Source organism: Acinonyx jubatus, chromosome A3 (assembly GCF_027475565.1).
Source record: "Acinonyx jubatus isolate Ajub_Pintada_27869175 chromosome A3, VMU_Ajub_asm_v1.0, whole genome shotgun sequence".
Taxonomy (NCBI): domain Eukaryota; kingdom Metazoa; phylum Chordata; class Mammalia; order Carnivora; family Felidae; genus Acinonyx; species Acinonyx jubatus.
This window is the reverse complement of record NC_069388.1, coordinates 9,307,501-9,333,619: the sequence shown is the minus strand read 5'-3', so window position 1 is coordinate 9,333,619 and position 26,119 is coordinate 9,307,501. Positions and strand designations below refer to the sequence as shown.

At 45.1% G+C, this 26,119-nt stretch overlaps 1 protein-coding gene across 6 annotated transcripts in view; it reads left to right on the top strand.

Moving 5' to 3' along the window:
• The first annotated feature begins 307 nt into the window (after positions 1–307).
• TSHZ2 (teashirt zinc finger homeobox 2) overlaps positions 308–26,119 on the top strand; it is a 449,904-nt gene continuing 424,092 nt past the window's right edge. For all 6 annotated transcript variants that reach the window (XM_027046721.2, XM_027046718.2, XM_027046719.2 and 3 more), the window contains exon 1: positions 308–912. In XM_027046721.2, the coding sequence (XP_026902522.1) occupies positions 873–912 (40 nt within the window). In that variant the 5' untranslated portion in view covers positions 308–872. The remainder of the gene's footprint in view (positions 913–26,119) is intronic.

The following is a 26,119-nucleotide window of genomic DNA, read 5'->3' as shown; positions in this document are numbered from 1 at the left end:
CGCATATGTGGGGGGTGTGAGTGTGTGAGAGGAAGCGCGAGTGCGTGCGCGTGTGTGTGCGTGTGTGTGTCTGTGTGTGTGTCTGCGTGCGTGTGAGTGTGTGTGAGTGAGTGAGTGAATTCCAGATTTTCTGTCTTTCCCAAACCCGCTCCTGTCCTCTCGCATATCATTCACCGACGGGAATCTGACAGCGGCCGCAAATCTACAGTGAGTGATCTCTCTCCCCCAGCGCGAATCCGCCATAGAGACCGGCGAGGAGGAGGAGGAGGAGGAGGAGGAGGAGGAGGAGGAGGAGGAGGAGAGGAGGAGGAGGAGGAGAGGAGGAGGAGGAGGAGGAGGAGGAAGAAGAAAAAGAAGAAGAAACCACTACCTTCCCAGGATTGCCTTTTTCCCCCTTATCTTTACGCGCGCGTGTGCGTGTGGCGCGTGTGCGCCCCTCGTCCCTTCCATCCGAACCCGGTCTTGGATGTTTAATAAAGAAATCAAGTGTCTCAACAGTCACCAAAAAAAAAAAAAGAAAAAGAAAAAAAAAACCAAAAACCAAAAATTTCCAAAAAAGCAAAAACAAAAAGAGAGAGAGAGAGAGAGAGGAAAACAAAATCCAAAACAAACAAACAAACAAACACGGCAGAACCAACCTCTGCTTCAAACCAGCCGGCACAAGCCACCCGTGTCTGCCGCCCGGAGAGGGGGGTCTCTGGCCCGTGGTGGAGGAGTTGCAGGGGGGATCGCCAGGGGGACAGAGGCCGAGTGACGCCCTAGGAGCCACCGGGCAGGAGGCGGAGGACACCCAGAGAGGCGAGCGAGCAGCGGGCCCCCGCGCGCGGCTCGGGGCTGGGGCGCCAGAAGTAGGACTGGAGCGAAGTAGAGCGATGCCAAGGAGGAAACAGCAGGCACCCAAGCGGGCGGCAGGTAAGAGACTCGGCTCCGCTTCGGGGCTGCGGGGCGCACCGAGCTCCTCGCCCGCCCTCCCAGCCCCGGGGTGCCCCAGGACGCCACCCCCTGAGCTGTGGGGGGAGTTCGCGCCGGGCGCCCCTCTCTGCCCCGCGAAGAACCCCATCCCCTCTCTCTCCTTCTCCCATCTCCCAAATCCTCCCCTTTGCAGGCTCCGCTTGGGTGGGGGGGAAGCTGTCCCACCAAGCCTTCCCTCCTTCAACTTTTTTTTTCCTCCACCCTCTACCCCACCCCTAACTTTCTCCCAGTCTGTTTCTTGCCTCTCCGGCCAAAGTTGGGCTGTGGATTTGGGGTGCGGGGTAGGGAGACAGTGCGTCCACCCCCGCATCCCTCCGCGTGGTCAGTGCCAGTGGCTTCTGGCCTCGAGGGACAGCGTCTGCGCTCGCTGGGGTTTGGGGCGCCGAAGTGTGAGGCATGCCAGAGCCCTGGGCTGCAGGCTGGCTTTGGGGCAAGCAAGGAGACGAACTTTGATCGCCAAGGTGGCAAAAACCCACCCCAGGAAAGGAATGAACCTTTCAATGTGCTTTCTAAATATGCTTGGAAATCTAATCACTCTTTCTCTTAAAAAAAAAAAAAAAAGAAAGAAAGAAAAAGAAAGAAAGAAAGAAAGAAAAGAAAAGGGAATATGCCCAATAGAACATTGAAACAGCTCAGGATTTTCTTTGCCCAGAGAGAGTTGCAAACTTTGTAAATTGATTTGTAGGGTATCCCATCTGAATCTTTCCTTACTAACCCCTTCCCCTCCCCCCAAAAGAGGAACAGGTTAATGGATCAGTACAATAGACCTTCTAAAGGATTTTTTTTCCTTTTGGGTTGCTTAATTGCTTTTTTAATAGTATGCTGGGGTTTTGTTTCTCGGAAGTGTAATATGAAAGTTCATTTTTCTCCTGCCAGACCCACCCACTGAAAAATCAGCTTTCCACTTGATTGCTAGTTTTGATTTGACATTTGATTGATCACCTGTCATCTCGCTGCCTTTGATCTATTCATTCTTGATATATATCAATAAATCACTCACCATGGTAACTCAGAGTACCAGTGACGCAAGCCTTGCCCTCTAGATTCAGAGCCAGACATGCACAATTATTATCTTGTTTGGCTTTTAATGTGGGCGTTTTTATTTCTTTGTGTCCTTCTGTTGAATCAGGGCTTTAGCAAAAAGCTGAAGTTCTTACCGCCCCCCCCCCTTCTCTGTCTTTACTTTCATGCTTTAGGGGACATCAGTGAAGGCTGGTGTTCGGCAGACCCAAAACACATTTCCTTCTGTTGTAACGGGAGCGAAACATTAGGAAGAAGTTCAGTGGAACACTTTTGTAAACTTTATAAAGCCGCCCTTAGAATAAATCCAGAGTTAGTCGCAAATCTGAGCAAAGTGGGTGTTTGCGTCTGAACAGGCTGGACCACCAAGTTCATCCTACACCATGGCTTGGTTCCAGCATGAATGGCAGTCCATGTGCTTTGAAATATCCCCAGCTATCTTCCCTCCAGAGCGCAGAATTGCTTCCGTAACCACGCGTAGATTGGGTCAAATTGCGTGCGGAAATATCATTTATAAAGCTTTGATTCGTGTGTTTTCCAACTGTTTCCCAAAGAGCAAAATAATTGCAATATTCTTAGTGCCATATATATGTAGAGCTTGCCTCGTCAGTGAGGTGTTCTTTTCTGCAACTCTGGCTACCTCTTTTGAAAACCGTTTCTCCCTCCTGCCCCTGTCCATGTCTACATTTCAACCGCTTATTTGTTAAAACTTAAGATTGTTTTGCAATCTGACAGCATTGGGGTGTGCACTGGCCTTCTAGACCCAGGAAAAGTAAGCGTGCTCTTTCTAGCTCTAACAACCCAAGTTTTCGTGTAGCTAGATGATTAGAGATAACGTCCTTATTGTCCCAAAAGAAAACTCTGGGCAACAGTCCAGCAAGAAGTGATACTGCCCTGAAAATTACTCTTTTTTTTTCCCCCTTGTTGTTCCGGTAAAGGCCATCAACAACTAGGCAGTAATTTAAATTACCAGAATGACTGGACATGTCTCCTTTGGTTAGCTCATTACAAAAAGTGCATTGCTCAGAATTGCACTACTTTGATTATAATTATCCTCTGATCAATGAGGATCCAGGTGTAGTAACATAATGCTGTATCACATTATTTAAATTAGATCCTTTTCATTAAGCTGGTATCTATTGGAACTGGCTTGTCTATTTACTGTAGTGTGTGTGTGCGTTTGAAAGTTATGACTCCAGTTTCAGTTCACTAGCCCATTGTATTCCTGGTGTCTTCATGTTTGTTTTCATGGCTTTATTATTTTCACTGAAGAAAGCAGAAACCCTTGTCAAGCTGAAAGGGAATCATTCCTATTGCATGCAAGGAGGCCCTTCTTACAGTATTTATTTGCTCACATATGAATAAAACAGATTTTTTTTTTGGCGATGTTTCTTTCCTCCAAAGTCATCGGTGCTGTCTTCCGTTGTAGCTGAGGTGGCGATCCATGAGCAAAGTTAGCCACTTTGGGATTCTTTAGGTAGTTGGTCATGAAGGGAAAAGAACAAGGTGGGTTCCAGGATTGTGGCCATACTAACTTTTATCGCTGCCTGAAATTAAACGCAATGCACAACTGTAAGTAATTACTCCCATGGACTGATGTTGAAAGCTTGATTTCTAGCTTGATTAATGAATAATGTAAGATAGAAAAAGCCTGTGAGTGAATCAGAGCTGAAACTCTTTCCCAAGAACTGTTCGAGGCAATTTGGTTTCTTTGCATTATTAGTTTTAAGTTCCATGGTTCAGGGAATCAGTCACAGAACTTTCTAATAAAGCAGGTATGCAGATAGAATGAACAAGATGATATTATAAGTGATGGGGAATCTCGGTCTTTATTTGTTTTGTTCTCCCCACCCCCCCCACCCCCCCCCCCCCGCCTTAAAAGAAGGGATCTGAGGTAGGCAGTTCTCTTTAAGGAAACAGCTAAGTCAGAACATTTCCCTCTGTTTCCCTCTGAAATGTCATTCTTCCTGGCTTTCTAAAGCTATGCTTTTCCACCATACTATTACTTCGGGCAAGAAAAAAAAGTTCAGAAAACAGCCTATGGTACCCCAGGGGTTTGTGTATGTGTTCGTGTGTGTGCTGGCTTCCTTGGATGTATATTTCCCTCACCACTACAATGCATCCGCTTTTACCTGAGAATATTGTGGGATTTTCTATCAGCATCTTTCCCCACCTCTCCATTTTAGGGCAGATAGAGAAGATGGCAGAGAGGTAAAATAAAACAGAGCAGTGTTTTGATTTGTTTGTATTTTGCAGGATTCAGCGTAGTTAAAAATTTTAAATTGCAGACTTACGCTGCAAACCCTTCTCTTTTCTACAATCTGTCATAGCCTCTGTACACAGACATGTGTACTACGTATATTTTATTTTACCACCCTGAACTATTGTTTTTATATAATGCCAGCCAATTGTAGTCGAATGCACGATCTTTGGGGCTTGTGAATATCGAATGTACGCGTAAGTTGCAGGATTCTGCTTCTTTCAGCCCACAGAGATTAAATGTCTCCTTCTTGCTGACTCTCCTAAACTATCTGATAATCCAGATCTGAGGAAAGTCTCGCAGGGAAGAATGGCTCCCTCAATTTATTTTGTTTATTTAATATGGAGATGAATAATGCAGATTTTGTTTTCATGAATGTCCTTGTGTGGCAGTAAACATTAGACTATTAGCAATCATTACTTAAAAGTTACAATTTGCACCTTAATGGCATAGCTTATTTACATGGGAAACATATTCATCAGGGACAGTTCTGAATCCTGCAGTGGAGCAGGAGTTGACCCCAGCGATAGCCTTTTCAGCCTACTGAGAGCTGGTGCCTGGGTGAACCCACTGAGGTCCTAGCAATCTGTACCAGCAGGGTGGGGAGGCAGCAGGCCACTCATGGTGAAGTTCACGTTTAATTTACTGGCAAGTGGGATGGGATTCCAGGGAATAGGAATCTGGGTAGAGTCGGGACCCTGGCACTCTCACTTTATTTAAACATACTTCAGAAAGACAAGTTCACATCTTGCAGATTTAAATACTGCATGCTATAGACCCCATTCACTTACCCAAACAGTACGTTTTTAACAGATGAATGGAAAAAATAAACACACACACCCCCAGAGGGGCGCAGCAGCACGAACTGTTCTGGCTCTTCTTGTTATTTAAGACAGATCCCTGAAAAAGGAAGGACAGGTCCCACGGAAAACCGCATCCTGCACCGGAGCGTTTCGGATGGAAATTGATTACTTAAGTGGTCCCTTCCCCAGCTCCCTTCCTGATTTCCTTCTCCCACTTCTCACCTCACCCTTAAAGACCCAGATTGAATGGGACATCTCAAAAGCCCATTTGTTTTAGGCATTTATTGATTTCATTTTTAATCTGCCATATCAGGACACAATACATTAGCCCTAATCAGCAGATTGCAAGTGACAGGGAGTTCTAGTGGAAGGTAGGGAAGGGGGAGGGGGCTCTGAAGAAACTTCTGCAGGGTGAAAATCTTCTTGAGGCTTGGGGGTTGGAGATTGAAGGCTACTTTTGAGGAGGGTAGAAACGTTCCTCGGAACTACCATGCATTTATTTTTCTGCCACCTTACACTGATTTTTCTCCCAGTCACCTCGGTTCTGTTGCTACCGTTTGGGAAACCTTCACATCCAACAAATACCTCCCAGGCATCTGTAGCAGGTCTGTGCCTGGGAGCACCCTGCCTTTTGTCACATTCGCCAACAGAGGCTTATGCTTTCGTTTCATCCCAGGTGACGCCTTTGACGGAATTTCTCCAAGCGGATAATGTACCTGGGTTCATCTATCTCTCTTCCCACTGGCTGGGGGATTCTTCTCTCACTTGAGCAGGTTTTAAAGGGGCACTGCGCGTGGCATTATTTAAGGCCATTGAAACGATACACTTCTGCTCCTCTGCAGCTCAGCTTAGGAAAATCAGCCCGGAAGAAAACCTGTTCGTGTTGGTGCTGGGTCTGTAATCAGCTAACATGAGTTAAATGACCAGACTAGACCTTCCCTTCCGTCACTGTATGCTTACCATCGATTTTATTTAGGTATGTCAAGGTCTGGGAAGACTGTGGCACTATTTCAAAGGCGTGTCTGCATGCACCCAAGTTCCCTTGCATCCCAAGCACAGGATGGCCTAACAAATTCTATATTAAGACCAGGCATCCACAGAGTATCATTTTTGTTTGACGCAAAGTCAGTGGGAAACACATTAAACTAACAGAGAGGGTTGTATCGCTTCCCTGAAGCACTGCTTTTTCATTACATATTTAATTACAATCAAATCGAGCGACTTTTATAAAAAAAAAAAATTACAGTGGTATTAAAAGAAGCTTGGCACACAAATACTTTTATTGCTTCGCAAGTTGAGACTGCACTTCTATTTTTATTTACGTGGGAGAAATTTATTTTCATTTTCTAACGTGACAAATACATAGTATATTTTCCTGTCGTCTGTATCAGGGAGATTCAATTCTGCCTTCTTAGAGCCTGTTCATCCTGGATGTTTTTACATCCATTTTTCAGTAATTGGTAACAATTTGTAGTTTTTTTATTATTTTGAGTTTTATAAATTCCATTTCAAGTTAGAAATTCTCCTGTTCCTTAGGGTGACCTTTGGTGAGCAGCTCTTTGATTATAAATGAGCTTAGTCATTCTAGCCACATAAGAAACAACCTCATTGAGAGGGTTTGCTTGATTGCCTGGATATTGCAGTAAGAAAAAACAAAACAAAACAAAACAAAACAAACAAAAAAAAACACCATATATTTACCGGCCTGTATCATAGAAGCCGATTTTCACTGGATTTACCATTTCTTTCTTTCTTTTTTTTTTTTCTTTTTTTTTTTTTTTTTTTGGTATTACTGACCTTTCAGTCACTCGTTTGTTTTAGGTGTTGCAATGCTAATTGAAAGGTAGTTTCGAGAAACACTGGTCTCTAAGAAATGGTAATAAAAATTCGGTCCTTTCACAGCCCATATATCCACTTCCGGACTATGCGAACTCACGGGAAAGTGCCTCCGTAAACACATGGTTTGGCATCTGACTTGGACACCAGTCTGGAGTGTCCACACCGGGGTGGTTTCCCCCCCTCACTTCAACAGGGAGACCTTCATGAGGGTGTAGGACTTAGGTCCCCTCTGAAGACTTTGTCTGCATCACAGACACACAGAATAGGAATGTGAGAGGCCAAGTGGGAATTGCTGATATGTTTGTTTCCAAAGCAAACTCTGTGGGTGAAGTGATAAAATAATTTGAAGAGACTTGAAAGTCATTAAAATGGTTCTGTAGAATTTTCATGTGTTGCCTCTGAACCTTTTGCATTTCCTCTGCAGAAAGAAAAAAAAAAAAGATGCCCTCTGGGCATCCTCCAGTATGCCATGATGCCAAAGCAAGGCCTAAAATTGGTTAAAATTTTAGAAATTATAATTCAGGAGGCACGGCCAGATGATCCTGTTATTAATATATCGGTATTTTTAGAGGTAATGAATTTAGAGAAATTACACAGGAAAAAAAAAAAAAACCTGGATATTTGAAAGCATTTGTCTTGAATTTTTCTAAGAGTTCCCTTTCTATCCGTGTTGTTTAAAAACAACAAAAACAACAATTTCAGTATCGTCATACCTACTCCTCAACCTTAAACAGGGTCTACCTAATAAAGTTCTCTCTGGATGGACCAGGACACAGGACACCGTAGCACACGTCCCTGTTTGCAAAATAGCTTTAGAAACCCAAACGTGGGCACACAAAATAATAGTAAAATCTCGACAGGTTATTCTAGCTAGCTCAGGGTTCAAGATCGAAAACTTTGTTCGGCAGGGTAAGAAGAAAATAGCAGTGCATTTTAACTACACATCTCCCCTTGGCACATGAAAAGTTGCAGAGCAGGGAAGATTTTTAAGGAGCTTTTTAGCTCTTTTGCATCTCTCTCTCTCTCCAAAGACTAATTTAATTGAAAAGCTGTAGTGTCCATTTATGCTAAAGGAAAAGCCTCATGTTTCCATAAAGCTGCCGCCGTAATGCTAAGGTGGATTTAAAAAAAAAAAAAAAAAAAAGACATCGTTCTGCAGTTTCTGTTAGTCCAGAAATTAAGATCACGGGTCTTAATTAGTTGAGTGCTTTCAGAACTGAATGAATACTCTGAAATCACCCCTGAGCTTTCTTCTTAAAGCTCCATCTAAGTCATTTCTATGGAAGGTACCCAGTTTAGATATTAAGGTGGGCAGAACACAGTTATTGTTTTCAATGAAAATAGTTACAAAGGGCAGAAGGAGATCAAAGCTGTTGTCAGCGGCCATTCTGTTTGTCATGAATTTGGAAGAAACTTCCCAAACGCTTTCCTGCATCACGAAAAATCCACGAAATCTGGTGACGCGGACAATTCAAAAAGGACACGGAAGGTCAAGGTGTTCTATAAGGGAGAGGTGACTTGGGTAAGCCAGAGCAGCGGCATGTAAATATTTCTATACAAACTGCAAAGGGCTTACTTTAAATCACTTGAATTTATCGGATTCTTAGAATTTTCTATGTATTTAGAAGCCCCTTTCTCATAGGCCGGGGGAGATTCGGTACCGTTTGGTACAGAAGAAATTCCAAAATGAAAAGCTCTAAGCTCGTTTTATATGAGAGCTGCCTTCGGCTGGTTTCCTTTATTAGGAAGTTGGGTCCATGGCTTTGTGCTTCTTTTTGTTTTCCCTCTTGAGGTTAGGTTTGAGACTGTGGATGGGGCCTTAGAACAGGAGGAAGTGACTTGGGTAATGGTTCCAGCTTTGCCCACGCTCATTGTGCGGCCCTGAGCAAGCTCGAGAGAGAAACCTTGCTTCAGGGGTAAGAACGTGAGTTCAGGAGTCAGAACGACCCAAGTTCAAATCCTTAGGTCTACTCCTTTTCTTTGCCTTATAGATTTGGGCAAGCCGCTCAAATCTCGGTTCCCCACCCCCCCCCCCCCCCCACTTTTTAACCTATAAGATGGGGGTAATCATAGTTCTTCTTAAGGCCCAGGTTTTTTGAAAGGATTATATGAGACTGGGGCTGAGAAAGTGCACTGAAACTATTAGGGGTCAAACCTGACAGTAGTGTATCTTCACCCTGAATAGCCAGACCATGAAGAATTTACACCAGAAAGGAAATGAGCAACCAACAAATATCATAAGACTAGGAGGCCGGGGCTTGAAAGAAGTCAGACATGGGTGCATTTTGGTTTTTCAAACTGGAAATCCAGTCACTGAGTAGGGTTTTAGCCTTTTCTGAGAATGAAGAGGGAATGGTTGGAGCCCCGTGCCAGCTCAAAAGAATATTTCTTTCCCAATAGATAGTAATTATAACACTAGCAGCAACAACTATAACAACAATGGCAATAACGATACCTCCCACTATGGAGGTGCTTATTATATATACCAAGCACTTTACCAAGTGCTTATATTTCATTTATTTAAACAGCAGTTATTTCTTGAGTCCCTACTATGTGCCAGGTTCTGTTCTGGTCACCTGCCTCCCGGGGAAGGAGGCAGGGGCAGTTAATAGGATGAATAGGGGATCTTACCCTCCAGGAAGGGGAAGCAGGAGAACATGCAAGTAAATTAACAGAGAAAAAAAAAAAGATAAATTTCATATAGAAAAGAAACTCCATGATGACAGTGGTTTCAAAAAAGCAAAAGTTGAAGAGTGGGAGTTTGGCAATACAAGTGTGGATGGCCAGGGGAGAGACCTGTCCCAGGGGGGACATCTGAGCCAAGTTTTATCCTTCTAACATTCTTATGCATTAGATGCCAGTGTAATCCCTATTACTGATGGCGATCTGAGAAACCTGCAGAGCAGCCCGTTCAAGGTCATGCAGTGGCCAAGCTGGGTTTTAAACTCCCTGCTTCCAAAGCCCATACACTTAATCTATTGTGATATTTTATCTGGAATAGCTATAGTCATTTGCCAAGGAAGGGCCCCGTTCCTATTATTCTTTCCCTGCGTCTGTTGTGAAGTCTAAGCCTGCGGGGAGGGTACTGAGAACATTGACGGAGGATGCTGCCTTCAGTGGCATCTCCAAATAGAATCTCGGGCCCTCTCCCATACATGAAGTCGGTTCTTTCTTGAGGGTTCCTTCTTGTGTATGGATGTGCATTTGTGCATTCATTCATTCAACAGATGTTGACCTGCTCACCTACTGTCTGCCGGGCATTGATCTAGGTGCTGGTGTATCACAGCAGAAAAGCCCATGCCCTCCCACAGATATAATTCTTTTAAGACCAGACAGCTAATACACAGATAAATATATAATACAACATTAAATAGTTCTAACTGCATTTCATAAAAATCCACTAGCATTAATGGAATGAAGAGGGATGGGAGGGTTGCCTTTTTATACAGGATGGTCAGAGCTGGTATTCCTCAGGTGCCAACACTTGACCAGCCCTGCACAAAAAGCGAGGAACCAGCCGAGCACAGATCTGGGAGAAATGTTTCAGGCAAATGAAGCAGTAAGCACTTACGACCAGAATTGACTTGCCTCTTTGAGGAATGTGTAGGGGTCCAGTGGGGCCAGGGCAGGTTAAAATGGGGGAGTAGGTATAAGGAAAGAGGCAGGGGAGGTGGGCGAGGTCTGGTGTGGCTTTCCCTATATGGGTCTCAGTGTGAGGGGAGGGAGGGTTTCCAGAAGGGAAGCGATGTGATCCATTTGGGTGTTCAACAGAACATAGGCACTTGTTGTGGCCAGTGGATTGGGTTCAGTTTGCCCCCCTGGCCCCTCAGTGATGGTGAGTGGGATGGTCAGAACCATGGAGGCAGCACATGGAGATAAAAGCACAAACCCAGCCTTTATGGAGGGATTGCCCGGTGCCTGGTCAGCCAAACGGGGGAGGCTGTTGAAAAGCAAATGTTAAGAGCCAAGCCGATCGGGGATGGGGTCTCAGGGCTTGCCTATTTAACTGGCCAGCAGTGTTTGAAGGGAAGCTCCTTAACCTTGCTGCCCTCCAAGTCCTCATCTGTCGAGTGGGCACAGGATATCTCTCGCCTCCTATTGTGGTCAGGACGGTTAGGTAATGCGACGTAGAGAAAACCCTCGGTGCAGTCCCTGGCACGCACACAAGATCTTTTTCCTGAACGCTCATGTTGCTTCTCCTTCCTGTTGTTATTTTTTGTCTGTAGGGATTCTAGGGGGAAAAAAAATCTAGGCTCTTGAATTAGTCCTTGGTACCTATTAGGCACTAAATAAATATTTCCCGATGAATGAATAAATGAGGCTGTAAATAAAGGAATAAATACTTTAATTAGTGTACTACTTTGTATACTAATTAATTACTTTTGAGTAGAAGGATCTCTTTTACACATCTAACATTTTTTTTTTTGGCAGACCTAGGTACCAATCATGATCAGAACGGCACTCTGAATATTTATCAGTTAAAAAAATACTAATGACAAAAAGACAGTGATTTTGGTAATGAACTTGCATTTTGTTCATCATGACATCATCTGCCTTCGCGCGAAGAGCAGGCATTTCGCCTTTTTGCAGTAAACAGTACGTATTCATCTCGTACACAGTGCTTGCTGCCGATATGGGTTAGTAGCCTTCCTCATTAAGCCAAGACCCTCAGAGGGAGGGTCCCTGATGTTGGTGAAGGGGCTGGGGATCCTCATTTCTGACCCCTGAGCTGGACCTCTCCCTCTGCCCTCCAGGTGCGCAGCCTCCCAGGGTTGGGCAACTGCCCCTCCCCCAGGGCAAACCTGTGCTCATCCCCTCAGGCCCCAGGAGAGGCGTCAAAGCTTAGGGGTTGTTAAGCTAATGGGAGAAGGCTACAGGCTGTTTCCTGGTAACGCCTTCTCCACTTTTTAATTGTCACCTTCAGATTAGCGTCTGGGAGAGGGGAGAAGGGAGGCTGGCTGGTGCCTGTTAAGGTGTATCTCAGGACAAAGGGATTTGGGATCTCGGTGGCGAGCAGGTGGGAGTTTGGGCTGCCTGCCTTGAAATCTTTATTTAACCGATGTTACTGACGGTCTGCTATGCACCAGGCACCACGGGAGGTGCTGGAACCGGAGGCTTGAAGGAAGTTGACAAAGGCCTGCCTTCTTGAAGCTTCCATTTAGTGTGGCAGACAGAGATCCCAGACAAGTGAGCGGGTGCATGTGGTCATATGCCAGTGTGTGGCGTGTGCCCGAGAGAGGCCCAAAGGCGGGCAGGGCGTAGGCCACCAGGGGAGGGGGCGCCGTCTTGGATGGGAGGGCCAGAAAAGGCCTCTCAGTGCAAGTGACATTGCAGCTGGGTTCTGAGGGACGTCGCGAGGAGAGAAGCGCCACTCCCCCCCCCCCCCCCCGTGCCCACTGGGGACACGTGTGACCTTGTGGGTCAGGAGCAAGGCGGGGGCTGGCGGGCAGCAAGGTGGCCAGGGTGGCGGAGCCTGGAGGAATGGTGCGGGGTCCCCACAGGAGGACAGGCCACCGCCAAGCCTCTAGGACCCAAGACCTCTAAGGAGCTGTGCCCTGGGGGGAGGGCGTGCTTGGGAGACAGGATCTGGCTTTGGTTTTTACAGCGTCCTTCTGGCTGCCGTGTGATGTATTAGAGAGCAAGGAGGCAGGCAGGTTGACCGTGTAGGAGGCCCCTTTGTCAGTCCGGTCCAGAGCTGCTGCTATCTTGGACCCAACCCATGGTGGGGAAGGTGACAGACTCAGTCCAAAGTTGGACAAGATGTGCAGAGGATGGCAGGTGGCCGTGGCGTATCCTGAGAGGTGTGTCTGAAATACCGGCCTGGGTTTATCCTATTAATTCTAATTCCCTCATTCCTTCGTTTACTTCTCCCCTGTAGTTATATACCAGGTTCTTACTGAAAATTGTCAGTCTATCATTCTCTGAGCCAGACTGGAAACGAGGGAAAACGTTTGAAGGTGCATCGATTCTAGAATTGACTGTAGAGGGGGAAAGGGCCCTCTTCCAAGCACATTTCGTGGAGTCCTGGAATCGCCTTTCCCCAGCTCCACACACCCATCAGATGACACAGTGTCAGGGCAAGGGGGTGACCCTGGAGTCGATTTCTCTCCAAAGGGTCACTTCCTCCCTGTATGACCTTAGGCACTTTTACCTCCCGGACTTCCAATTTCCTCATTAGCAGAATGGACCTGATAGAAGAACTCATCTCATGGGGTTTTTACAAGGATTCACCGAGACAAATCAGAGGGCGTGCTTAGCACAGTGCCCTGTACAAGGTAAGTGGTCAATACATTTGAGTCATTACGGTAACAAGTTAATAAACCTCTCCATGCCTTGATTTCCTTATTGGTAACGTAGCGGTCATACAACCTCCCCCTTGGGTTGTTGGGGAGCACAGTATGAACCCCTGCAAAGCAGTTAGAACAGTGCTTCACACATAGTAAGTGCTCGATAATCATGACCGCGAGTCTGAGCTCATGACCGTGAAGGGACCTGCCTTCTGTCTTACCTGCCGCCCGTCCACAAAGCCTGGCGCGTAGTTGGTGCTCAATCAGTGTGATTTGATAGAGTGAATGATGGGGGCATGGTGACTGGCAGTCACAGGGAGAAAACCCCAGGAGACAAAGTTGCGTCTCTGTGGGGAGGGGCCAAACAAGACCCCTGACTGGTACCATGGCCTCCTCTAGTGGTCACTCCAGATGGCCATCTCCTCTGCCCAGGCCTGCCAGAGCTTTCTGCAGGGTTTCAGTGAGCAAAGCAAGCCTATTCCTGAAGGCTTTTAAAGCCAGAGCTGCTCCGTTATGGGCGGCCGTACCACTGGTAGTAAATAGTTTTAAGCAGCACGGACTCACGCACTAAGTGAAAATGATGTTCCTTTTCCAACACTGTTTTCAACCCCTCTGATTTAATCAAGAAGCAAGTCTTAGTTGGTGTTAGCCTGCCTTAAACAGCTGTCTCATGCCCCTTTATCAGAGAGGGTAGACCTCGAATTCAGAGACTTTTTCAAGTAACGCTTGGATTTTCCTTTTCTGATCGTTAACGGCAAATGATGCTGGGTTTTCACGGACTGTGGGGACATAAATTTTCATTATAAAATAAAATTACATGAGGACATTAAAGAGGGAGTCGCTATAAGGAAATATATAGAGAAAGCAATAGTTGGGGGCAGGGAGTTGCACAGACTGCGAGGATGGGGCAGAATGACTAGCTGAGAGGACCCTGTGGTTGCCCAGGACCCGGACAGGGCAGGGGATTCATGACCCAGATGTGCCCAAAGGCTGCCAAGTCGCATCTGGGTCAAAGGAACACCCGGAAGACAGAGGCTTTCAGTAAAACTTCAAAACACTTTGAACACCAGAAGGAACTCCCCCCCCCCCCCCCGCCCCCGTCAGAACGTCAGAGAGAAACACTGGAGAGCCTTTACTGGCCGAGGAAACTTTGCAGATACGGAGGAATTGGGAATAACGTTCTGGTTTGGCATGTGGAATAGAGGGGTGGTTCTCGCCTTTACTTGGTGTCGTCGTCACTTGGAAAACCGGCGAAAGTGCATCACCATGGCTTTGAATTGCAGGATATGGGGGGCGGGAATCGAAGTAGATGGCCTCCCGCGTGGTCAAACTGCCTGAAGCCTTGGTCTCTAATACATCACATGGCAGCCAGAAGGATGCTGTAAAAACCAAAGCCAGATCCTGTCTTCCCCCTCTTCCTTTTTCTACTCTCTTTCTCTCTCTCCCTCCCTCCCTCCCTCTCCCAATTCGGAATGCCAAAACATTTAAAAAATTATCCAAGGGGATCCATATCCACTTTTGGCTTTTAGTCAACAGAAAATATATAAGCACTCTCTCCTTTCAGTCTCTTGTGGCAATCGCCTAGTTTTTAGAAATGGGGGGACCACTTTCCCTGATGCCTTTCAACAGAGAAATGCATCCATTCGCTCATCTATCTACCTAGTCATAGCACGGAACATCAGAGCCCAGAGAGTCCTTCAGCTAAGTTGAAAGACAAGCAACGCAGCCAATATAGAATAGGGGCCCTGTCTGCCCGGGAGTTGGCCGGCACCCTAGATACCAGAGTCAAGAGACAAGAAGGAAACACACAAGGAATCGCCCAGAGCTTGATATTTTTGTTTCTTACAGTCTCTGAAATTCCCGAAACGCTACAGAATGGGAGGGCAGAAAACCTAGCTTTTTTCTTTGGTGCCTCCTTCCCCATCTCATTCTGTTTCGTATTTTCTCCTACTTTCCTCAGTGGCTCTTTTCCTTCATCAATTCCCTCTTTTTTCTTTCCCGGTTCCTCCCAACAATGAGATTTCTGAGCCCTTTCTGTCTATCATCTGGGCTTCTGTGAGCAAATGGGACCAAAATGATGATGGCGGTGATGAGGAAGATGATGCCAGTCCTAACTGTCGCTGTCATAATGCAACAGTGACCGTCAACCTAGTCAACATCATACCGTCAACATAAAATACCGCTTGTCGACCCGCATGATGCCAAACCAGAAAGTCTACCCTTACTAGTTAACATTTACAGAGCATGGACTTCATGCAGGCCATCTACATAAAGTCTCTCCCGATGACATCCTGAAGGCCAGATAGTGTTATTATGGGCCCATTGAAGAGATGAGAGAATTATCGAATGACAAATAGCTTGAAGATCACATAAGCTTCCAAACAAGACATTGAAACCCGGCTCTGCCTACCAAAGGCCGAGTACTCAGACACTGTGTTTCATTGCTTCTCACAGTAGTTAATGCTCAATAGCTGAGCATCACGTAAATAAACGTCCCCAGGCTGGGAGAGAGACATGCAGACTAAGGGCGCGAACTGAAATTTAGGGTTTTTTCCAGGTTGAAGTCAGTCAGTTGTGGCAAAGAAAAAAATAAATAAATAAAGAGCATCATCCTGCTTATCTAAATCCAAAGCGCCACCTTTAAAAGTTGAGCCTATGAAGATGAAAAAAAAAAAAAAATAATATATATATATATATATACACATATATATATATGATTTTTGAAACCTCTTGAGCTTTCCACATGCCACAATGGCATTTCGTAAGTCCATTCCTGTTTGATTAAACAGAAGGAGGAAAAAAACATGAAAACCACGATCACAGAAACATGAAAACCACGAACACGGTCCATCTGGGGTGTCTCAGTAAGTGATCGTGCTCGTCCACTTCCTACAGCATCTTTGCGGATGTGTCCTGAAATCAGACGCTGCTCATCTGTTCTCCATAAATCTCTTGTAGGCCCCATGACTCCTCCTGGCCATCAAAAATGTGGAATACGTGCAATGATGCTGGCCCGTTATTTATTTTAGCAAATGAAAAGCTGGCCTCCCAGATTTCCCGTTTCGCGCTCCTCATAATATTTATGGTCAGGGTCTCTGAAGGTGTTTCTTACTTGTAAGTGTTTAATTATAGGCGACATTTAAATGATTACTTTGAAGAATCTGAAAAAGAGATGATTGTGAAGGTCGAGGGGCTTGGGTCTCAGAGGGAAAATGTTGCTTACAACAGAAATCACGATAGGATCTTTCTTAGGGGGAAAAAAAGGAAACCCCTAACAATTATTTGTAGTTGTTGTTGGTTGTAGGTTTTGTGGGTCTGTTTGTTGGTGGTGTTGTTTAATTTTTGAATGCGGTGGCATTTTGAAGCAAGTCTTGTAATAACACAGTTTGGCAAACTGCCTCGCTCTCTGATTTGAGGTTATTTTAGTAAGTAATGGAATGAAATAATCATATTCTTTTATTGTCTTTAATGTAAACATTTTCATTATTAATATTGGATGGGGATAGTCAATTGTAGAGAATAAAAGGAAGAGCTGTCAATAATAAGATGAGCGTTTTTCACCTGATGAGTAAATTTCGGATAGAAAGGAGTTAAACTTTACAGATAAAGTTATATCACTTTTGAACACCAATCTTAAAATTTCTGTGCCTCAGTCCTGTAAATAGGCATAAAGGAGAGCAGTGACTTGTAAGCACCATTATGAGGATCTTAAAAAGTAGATCCTTGTTAAGTACTTAGAACAGTGTTCCATGATAGTAAGTGCTCAGCAGATACTAATATTTCCCCCCACCCTCCCTCTCTCCCCAGAGGCAGGCACTATTCAGGCTTTGGTGGGCATATCCTCCATTATTTATAATTCTGCCTGCATATATATGTAGCGAGGGGCATTATTGTCCTTCTGTATATGTTTAATATTTTTATGTAAATATTTTTTACACTATGTATTGCACATTGATTTTTAAGTCTGTGTGTAGACTCTATCCAAGTATGTAGATAGGCAGCTAAAGAAAAAAAGAGGGAGACAGAGAGAATAGATTTAAAAATACAGTGGATTCCTTTTCATATGCTTTATAATATTCTACCGTAAGAATGTGTATTTTTACACACTTATCAACTCCTCTGTTAATAGACATTTAGCATATTTTTAAAGTTTTCATTATTACGTACAATCCTGTATTGGATATTCTTAAGCATTTTTACAATTGTCACATAAATAATCGATGCAGAGGAAAACAGTTGTGAGAATTTTACTGCATTTAGCAAGAGAATCAGTTGAGAAAAGTAAACATTATGGAGACAGCTAGTATTTCTTACTTTGAACCTTCTTGGTGTCTTTCCTGAAATATACACTTACCTTACCAAAAATTTAACTGGCTCATTTGCACCTAGTAGGCGCTTGTGAAATGTCTGCTTGAAGCAAGTAAACTGAATAAATAAAATACGTCAATAATCCCAATAATGCGTGAGACTCAACCATCAACATGGCTTGAATCTCAGGTACATCCAGCATGAGACCATTCGTCGTCTTGGGGTGGAGTGGGGAACACAGAGACGTTAAAAGGGAAGTGTGAATAGCATAAAAGAAATTGCATTTGTCCTCGGGGTGTAATCGATGGAGCTTCGAGTCGGACAACCATTGCCATCCAGATCCTGGAATCCATGGGGTGTTAAACATGGGTGGGCTGGGTTAGGAAAGGAAGGACCCTGGGATTTTGTTTAGAGGTGTTACAAGGTGAACCGTAACAGTGTGTTACGTAACACACGTAACAGTTGGCCGTGTGGCATGTTAGGCAGTCAGACTGACCTTTAATGCAGTTTAGCAAACATGTAGCGAGGCAAGCTGCTCAGTCCTGGGGGGAGAAATATTAATAAGGTAGGACCTCAGGATCTGGAGGGTCGATGTTGGTACCAGATGCTTTTCACAACCAAGATCAGCATCGTCCTTAGCATGTGTCGAAGTGTGTGTTGTGAGCGTGTTTTCTTGTGGGGGTGAGTTGTGATTGTGTGTCTTTTGTGTGTGTCATGGGTGTATGTTTCACATATGGCAGGATCACGTATGCTTTGAGTGTTTGTGTGTCTGGGGGTAAAGAGCGAGTGTAGAAGGACCTTATTATGCATGAGTTTTGTGTTGGTGGTGGACCTCGTCAATGCAGATGCTCACACCGAGGCTGACCTATTAATGGAAACAACCACAAAGCTCTTCGGGATTTTCCCCGTGAACGTGAAGCCAGCATCACAGTGTATTTCCCCAGGGGTCTCTCTGTGACAATTCCCTGGGGGTTCTGAGAAACAGAACCATAGTTACACCTATTTGCCTGCACAGGAAAATCAGCACTAAATTTGTAGGGTATCAGTTGTAGCTGATGCAGGAAGGTAGGCTCTGCACGGGGACCATTTCATTTACAGTGGGTGTTATTGTTGAATACCCGGATGACTAAATGAGTGAATTGAAGAGTCATCCAAGGTTCCTGGAGCCTTTGGAATATTTAGATACCTGCACGATTTGCGCCCACAGGGCTGAATATAGTAGATTCTCAGTAAATGTTGAATGGATACGCGAATGCACACACATTGCACATGTGAACGTTTGCTTATCTCTGAAGCAGGCTCGAAACCGTAAGAAAACAGTTCCCTGGCGGGGTTTTTATTCTTCCTCTGTTGGTCCCACAGAGCACTTTGTCTGCTGTCCCTTTGGTTTAATTATTGTTCTTTGAGATCGGCACGACAGCCCTTCTGTTTACTGTCAAATTGCAGCCACAAATGGAGAAAGAAAGAACGAGGTGGGGAGGTGGGGAGCAGTCTCTCAGTCCAGGTACGGGAACCTCCCCAAAGATACTGTCCCTTTACGGAGGCAAAGGGAAGGTGGAAAATTTGGGGCTCCGAGTTTCAAAACTTGCCAAACCCATAAACCAACAAAACTGCATTGCTGCTTCCATAAATGTTTCATAAGTTTTATCATCTTGTGACGACGGTTAAGCAAATGTGTGTCCTTTGAGGAATTATTTACTGGAAGCAAGGTTATGGCGTCAACATCTGTGTTTCCAATCACTTAGATGAAGAATGGATGAAATAAATCACGAGTAAGTTCCACAAAGTAACTTCTGTGTTATTATCTTTGGACAAGCAGAACATAAGTAACTCTTTTAGGTGCCCTCTCTTTTGGAATTTGGACTTTTTAGTTGTGAGGCTTCTGTCTCTTTTTTTTTTTTATTCATTTCATGATCTTCAAAGAATATGTCTTCACTTTTTTTTTTTTTTTGGTAGAAAGTTACCATAAAAACATCCACAATACAAGTACTTAAAAATTTCTCTCAGGGAATCTGGCTATTTCAGCCAACATTCTCATTTGGGAATGGGCTAACAGTTCCAATATATAACATCCATATAATTTAACCTCATAAATTTCTTTTTTTCACAGTGATGTAATGGGGGGACTGACCTGGAGTTTGTAAACGTTCCCTGCTCACGGCATTCCCCTGGGCAACATAACATTCTAGACAGTGTTTTATGTGCCCTGATTAAAATATAACGTATTCTTGCATTTCCTGTGGACTGACCTGTTAGTACTCTAAGCAGAATATTTAAGGAACATGGAGATGTTTTCAAATGTGTAACAATGCACGGTATGAGGTGGGGTTTTTTTTTTTTTTTCCTTTTTCTTTTTAAAACAATGATCTTATTTTCATTTTAGACCGTATTCCCCTGGGCACCCACTCCGCAAGAAAAGTTTTGTGCTCTGGTTTAACTTTTGCGTCTGCCCCAGCACTCCGATAAACAAACAGAAATACTTGGTTGTAACTTCGGTTTGAATGCTGGGGCACGTACTGTGATCTGCTGTCCTGCAGTAGGGAAGGACTTGGGCGAGTTAGTGGCGAGTCCCCCAAGATAAAACAGTAGCGGCGGAAACTTACAACATTCTTTACGAAAAGAAAAAAAAAATTAATTAAAATAAGGGGAAGGGTTTCCTAGAGTTCCTGCATCATGAAAACAGCTGTGACAGATAAACCACTCAGCAAAACCATTTGTGGATTGAGATGTTTTAATTTTCTAGGGGAGGAACATGGAGTAAAAATAAAAGGCAGTTCTTGTTTCCAGAGGAGCAAAGGAGAATTTGTGGGGTGAGGGCTTGAGCGTGAAACTTCGCTGGCGGACATTGATGCTGCCTGTAGGTCTTCCAGGGCACGAACCTCGATCCGGGAATAACCTGAAAGAGACATGGAAACGACACGAGGGAAGGAGGGCTGGTTGGATCGATCAGATTCGTGGAAGATAAGTTCATGAAAGGGATACATGTATTTGAGAGTCATTATTTTATTCATTCAGCAGATATTTATTAATTTCTGTTGTTTTCAAGACCTTGTGCTGTGTGCCAGGACTATGAGGATAATGAAGGCATAGCCTCTGTGTTGACAGGTTAGTGATAGAGTACCCAGAACAAAGCCAGAGAGTCTTAACTGGATGGATGGATGGATGGATGGATGGATGGATGGATGGATGGAGATGATCTATGACTCACTAGGAATTCAAGCTCATTTCTCTCTGTGTGTGTGTGTGTGTGTGTGTGTGTGTGTGTGTGTGTGTTTACTTCTGGGTCTAATTGTTGATCTGTCAAGATTTTATCCCAGGCAGCCCCTGGCACTTCCATCAAGGATGGATAACCTCTTCCAGGGAACCATTCCTGAACCCAGGTCCCTTCTTGCCTGCATATCCTCGCCCCTACTCAGCTCTTAGGGCAATAACTTTCTGTAAAGGTTTTTGGATTTGCCCTAGCTGGCTACACTGGATCTTTTTCACTCCTCACCATAAACTTTTCTCTGCTTTGTTTTCTGAAAAATCAGAATCAGACTCGTTAATATTTACTAAGCCGTGCCAGGCACTGCCCCGGATCCTTTACACGTACCTGACTTCGTTCAGCTTTCCTCTCAAAACTAAGGAGGTAGGCACACTGCTCATATCCCCATTTTCCATGAAAACTGAGGCACAGAGCTATTAAGTGATACACTAACATAGCAAATATATAGTGCAACTAGAATTTAACCCCAGGAGTGTTTGCCTCTAAGGGTGCACTCAGCCAGATTTTTAATGAATCATGGACTGGTGATAAATTATACCTCATCTGCATGACTCAACTGAGCCTCAGCCTTGGCCCCTATAGGTACAGAGACCCAAGGGGTGGGATTGGGACAGGTCTATCTCTGAGACTCTTCCTTCCTTTTCACACATGACGGTCACAATGGTCACCTGGCAGCGTATGACTTAGCAATTCTGGCAGAAGAACGCTTTCCTTCAGAGGACCCCCAGCGAATAGGCTCCAGGGTTTACGTTGGCCCACATGGGTTTGCATAGCCTTCCCCCAACCAATCACTGGCCTCTGACTGGCCGGCCTTGCTCATGTAGGCCCCCAGTGCTGCAGGAGCCAGGAGCAGCTGGTGGCCAGTCACCAAAGCAAAATCAAGGTGATATTACCAAAGTAAGGGAGACTGGATGCCGGGCCAACAGAGTCAAGAGCCTCATGCTATATGCTCTGAAGGGTTACACCCCATGGCCTTGAACTCAGATGAAGATTCAAATCGAGGCTGTTATTTACTTTCTGTCTGACCTTAGATAAGCTATTAACCTTCTAAGCACTAGGTTCTCAGTTTTGAAAATAATTATCCTGATACCATGTGGGGTTGCCAGGGGGGTTATACAGATTGAGTATATAGTTTCATGCATACATGGCACATAGTAAGTGCTCAATAAATGTTCGTTAATGTGATGGTTATGGAGGTAACCGTGAGAACTACCAGAATAATGTCTTTGGAGATGTTCGTGCTTCCGGGCACGTTGTGTAATAAACGTGGAGTTGGAGGTGAGCTTCAGCCCCCGGATTGAAAGAACCACATTGTTAAGTCTCGCTCACCATAGCTTCCTTTCGGTTAAGGCCAAAAGTCCTTGGCAACTTTCCTTTCCTTTCAGGTGTTGATTTATTTATTAATTGGGCAAAATGGGAATTGACGAGCCTGAAACGATAAAGATGCCCATGATTTTCTTTTTTTAAAAAAATGTTTTTGTACGTCAGGAATGAAGGATGTGGCGAGGTTGAACGGGAGAAAAATGACTATGTTAAAGCCAGCTGGGGTAGTGTCACTTCCCTGCTTTCCCGGGGCAAGAAAGGGGGTCAGATGCGGGCATTCTGCGGTTGAGAAAGCGAGACTCTGCCTGCCTTCTTCTACTGCATTTGGGACTTGTTCAGAGACTAGCTGGTTGGATGGCAAGTTGCCTTCTTGCAGAAAAACTGACATAACAAACAGGCACTGTGCGTTCAAGATTCAGAGAAGCCTTTCCTCCTACTTTATTCTCCTGCATCGTGGTGTTTCTGGGCTGCTGACGTAGGCGAAGGAATCGCTGTGTTTATGTGAGTATGTGATGCTCTCCCAGCAGCACACGTTTGCTTGTGGCTGAGTTATACGTGTATCCGAAGCTACGGGTCCTGGCCGCTGTTGATTTAGCCCAAGGCATATATAATGTCCTGTAGAAACCATCCTGCTTAGTAGCCCCTCACTTACTGTGTTCTACAAGCTGCTGGCAAAGGTAATTATACTTAATAGGAGCCACCATTGATTTAAAGCTGCCGAGGAGAGTCATTAAATTGAGCGGCAAGCATGGTGGAGGGGTGGCATGCAACCTTTGTTTGGGGACATTCGTTCGGAGCAGCTGGGATTGCTTACAAGGGCAGTGTTCCTCGGGCCCACATTTGTCACCCAGATTGTCTTGCAAAGACAGTCAGCGGGCCTGGGAGAGAGCATCGAAGGTGGCGTGCAGGAAGCTGCTTTCCTGGTTCTCGCCTCTCCAGCCTCGTCCGTCCTGATTCATGTGCTTGCCTCCCCAGGTGGGTTCAGCATCCACCTGCCCACTGGACCGGCGGTCCTGAGGTGTCTAATCCCACGGCCTCTGGAGGGAGAAGTCTGGGTCTGCCCGGGCACCTGCGGCGACAGCAAAAGCATCCCAGCCTCATAATCCTCCGATGATTTAATGTGAGATGATTTAGTGTCTTTAAGATTTCATTTCAGTCCTTCGTGTGGCTATGGTTACATTTCAAAGACTGTCTATAGACGCGTGTGTATATGTGTGTGTGTGTATACGTATATCTGTATCCATACGTTTTTATGGCAAGCCTAGTTTGGTTGAAAGGAAAAAAAAATCCATGTGTGCGGTCACTCCTCAGAGTTTCCGAATTGCAACACCCAAGCGAGGGAGTTTGTGCCGGGCGGAGACAGTCTGTTCTGTGAGGATGCCACGTAGAATTGGGACTGATACAGGTGTCTGCAAAGTCTCAGCGAGGGAGTACCGACACCAGCTGAACCTTACAGGCTTCCAGAGGGTTCCCGGGCTGCCAGATGCTTTCACAGAGTCCAGAGGGATATCAGGAAAACCCCCTCCCCTAAGCTCACCCCTGCTCCGAGGATCGAGTCATGGCCTAAAACTTTCGTACTCACGGTGCGGTCTGGGGGCCGGCGGCCTTGGCGTCTCCTGGGAGCTTGCTGGACACATGCAAATTCTCAGGCCCTGCCCCAGCCCTGCTGACTCAGAGACTGCATTTTAACAAGATGCCCAGGGGATTTGTGAGCGCGTTATGTCTGAGCAGAGTTCGCCTACAGCGCCCTGGAAGGCTGGCTCCTTTCTGGCAGGACACCCTCAGTGCTCTCTCCTCCTGTGCTCTGGCTTTGTCCTGTTCTCCTTGTCGCCCAGCTCTTCCCTCCGCTCAGTTTAGCCAACACCTCACGTAGTTCGGGTCTCGGCCTGAGTATCACCTGCTCAGGGAAACTGTGATGCCTCGGATTATATCAAGCCCACCCCCGTCCCCATTACTGGCCGGGAAGTACCGTGTATCTCTGCTTTGTTCTTTTCAGCATTGACATTTTACCATTCTTGGCTTACTTGATTCTCATCCATCTCTCCGTGCTGCCCACCCCCACCCCTAGACGGTAAGTTCTGTGAAGGCAGAGGCCTGGCTTTATCATCCCCATGTCCTGAGGCCCCAGCACTGCGTCTAGTATATGCTAGAAGCTCAAGAAGTACTTGTCCAATAATCAGATGCACGTTCACAGGCATATCCTCTCGTGAGGACTAGGAGATGTGTGTGACTTGCTACTCAGTCTGTCTCCTTAGGAATTGTCGGAACATTCTAGAACTGTCTTCTGTTGAGTCATTTGCAGGTGATGAAGCAACAGAACTGCTACTTGTTAAACCTCATCCACATACTGAGCATCATCCTATTTAATGCCTCTTACCAGTCATGAATGAACACATGGATCAACTATGGCTTAAAGCAGGGATTTCAGATTTAACAGCCAGGAGGGGGCCGGACAAGAAAATATGCTCCACCCTTAACTCCAGCACCAAGGAGGCTGAGCACACGCTCTACCTTGGGTTGGCCATCGGCTTGGCGCTCGAAGAGGTGCAGAGTTCCCTGTTCTGCCTGTTAGAATAAATCTTTATTGGTCACACTCACTGTGTGCTAAGCACAGCTCTAGGCTGGGAGGGGACAGTGGAGACAATATATCAGGTGCCTCCTCTCATGGGGCAGAGCCAACATACATTTAAATGTGTAAGGGCTAAGTAGAAAAATCCAGCATGGAAAAGGGTAGATGAGGAGAAGGGGCTCTTGTATTGTAGGCCTTTGCTTCCTTCACTGCTGTATCCCCAGCAATTAGCTTGAGATCTGGCACATAACAGGTGCTCAGTTAACCCCAGTTGTTGACTGACTGATGGAATAGGACTTTCCAAAGGGGACTGAGCACTAGCCCTGTTGTATGTGGCCACAAAATAAGGCAGAGAAGATGGGCCATTTGGGGATTGGAGTTTCTGACTCTGTTGTCCAGATTAAGTGCCCTCGAAGGCACAGGTTTCTGGTTAGAATCATCAGAATCACCCCTAGAACTTACCCAAAAAAAACCCCAAAAAACAAACACACACACACACACACACACACGTGTTCAGCTTATTTTTTGGACGAATTTTGACATCACGATTTCCAGAAGTGGAAGTCAGCATATGTTTTTAAAAATAGCCTCCCACTTGAGTCTGATCTGCAAAGAAGGCTGAGAAACAGTTTTCCAACCAGTTGAAGTAAAAACACCGTCCATCATTTGTTGAGTGCCTACTGTGTGCCAGGCAAGACACTCGGTGACCAATTGACCTCATTGAGAGAGAAGCTGATGATGATGACAAGGACAAGAACCACAACTGACGTTAACTGAATAACTACTTTGTGCCAGGTGGTGTGCTAAGTAAGCACTGAACGTGTTTCAACCGGTTTTCCTTTTCATAACCATCCTGTGAAATAAGTCCTCTTATGTCTCACTCGCCATTATGGGAATTTCAGAGAAGGTTCGCATGAATATCAGATATGTGATTTTGAGCAGGGTTCTAAGTTGTGACCCATGAGCCAGATTCAGCCCACCACCTGTTTTTGTAGGATTTGTGAGCTAGAATGACTTTGACATTTTTAAATGTTCAGCAGAGGGGGAAAATGTGGAAATTTGTTTTCTCTTATGTTACCTAAGTACCTACATAACATCCTTGATTTTGTCTCCTAGCCTTCAAAGCCTAAAATATTTACTATTTGGCTCTTAATGGGAAAAGTGAGCTTGTCCTTGTTCCAGAAGCTCATTCCCAGCCTGTGATACGCATAAGACAGTTGCATTCAGGATAATTTTTGGTGGTAGAATCACGCATTTTTTAATAGTTATGGTTTTAATTTTCTGTGTATTATACAGGGAAAGTGTAATGGGTACATCAAAACCATGGTCTCATGAGTATTATTGCTGAATCCAACGTAAAGAAAACAAATGAATCCATTTGAAGTCAATTTTGAGAAACAAATGAAGTAAACAATAACACAGGTAGTATGGGATAAAACAAAAATCAAGAAGACGATTTAAAAAAAATAAAAG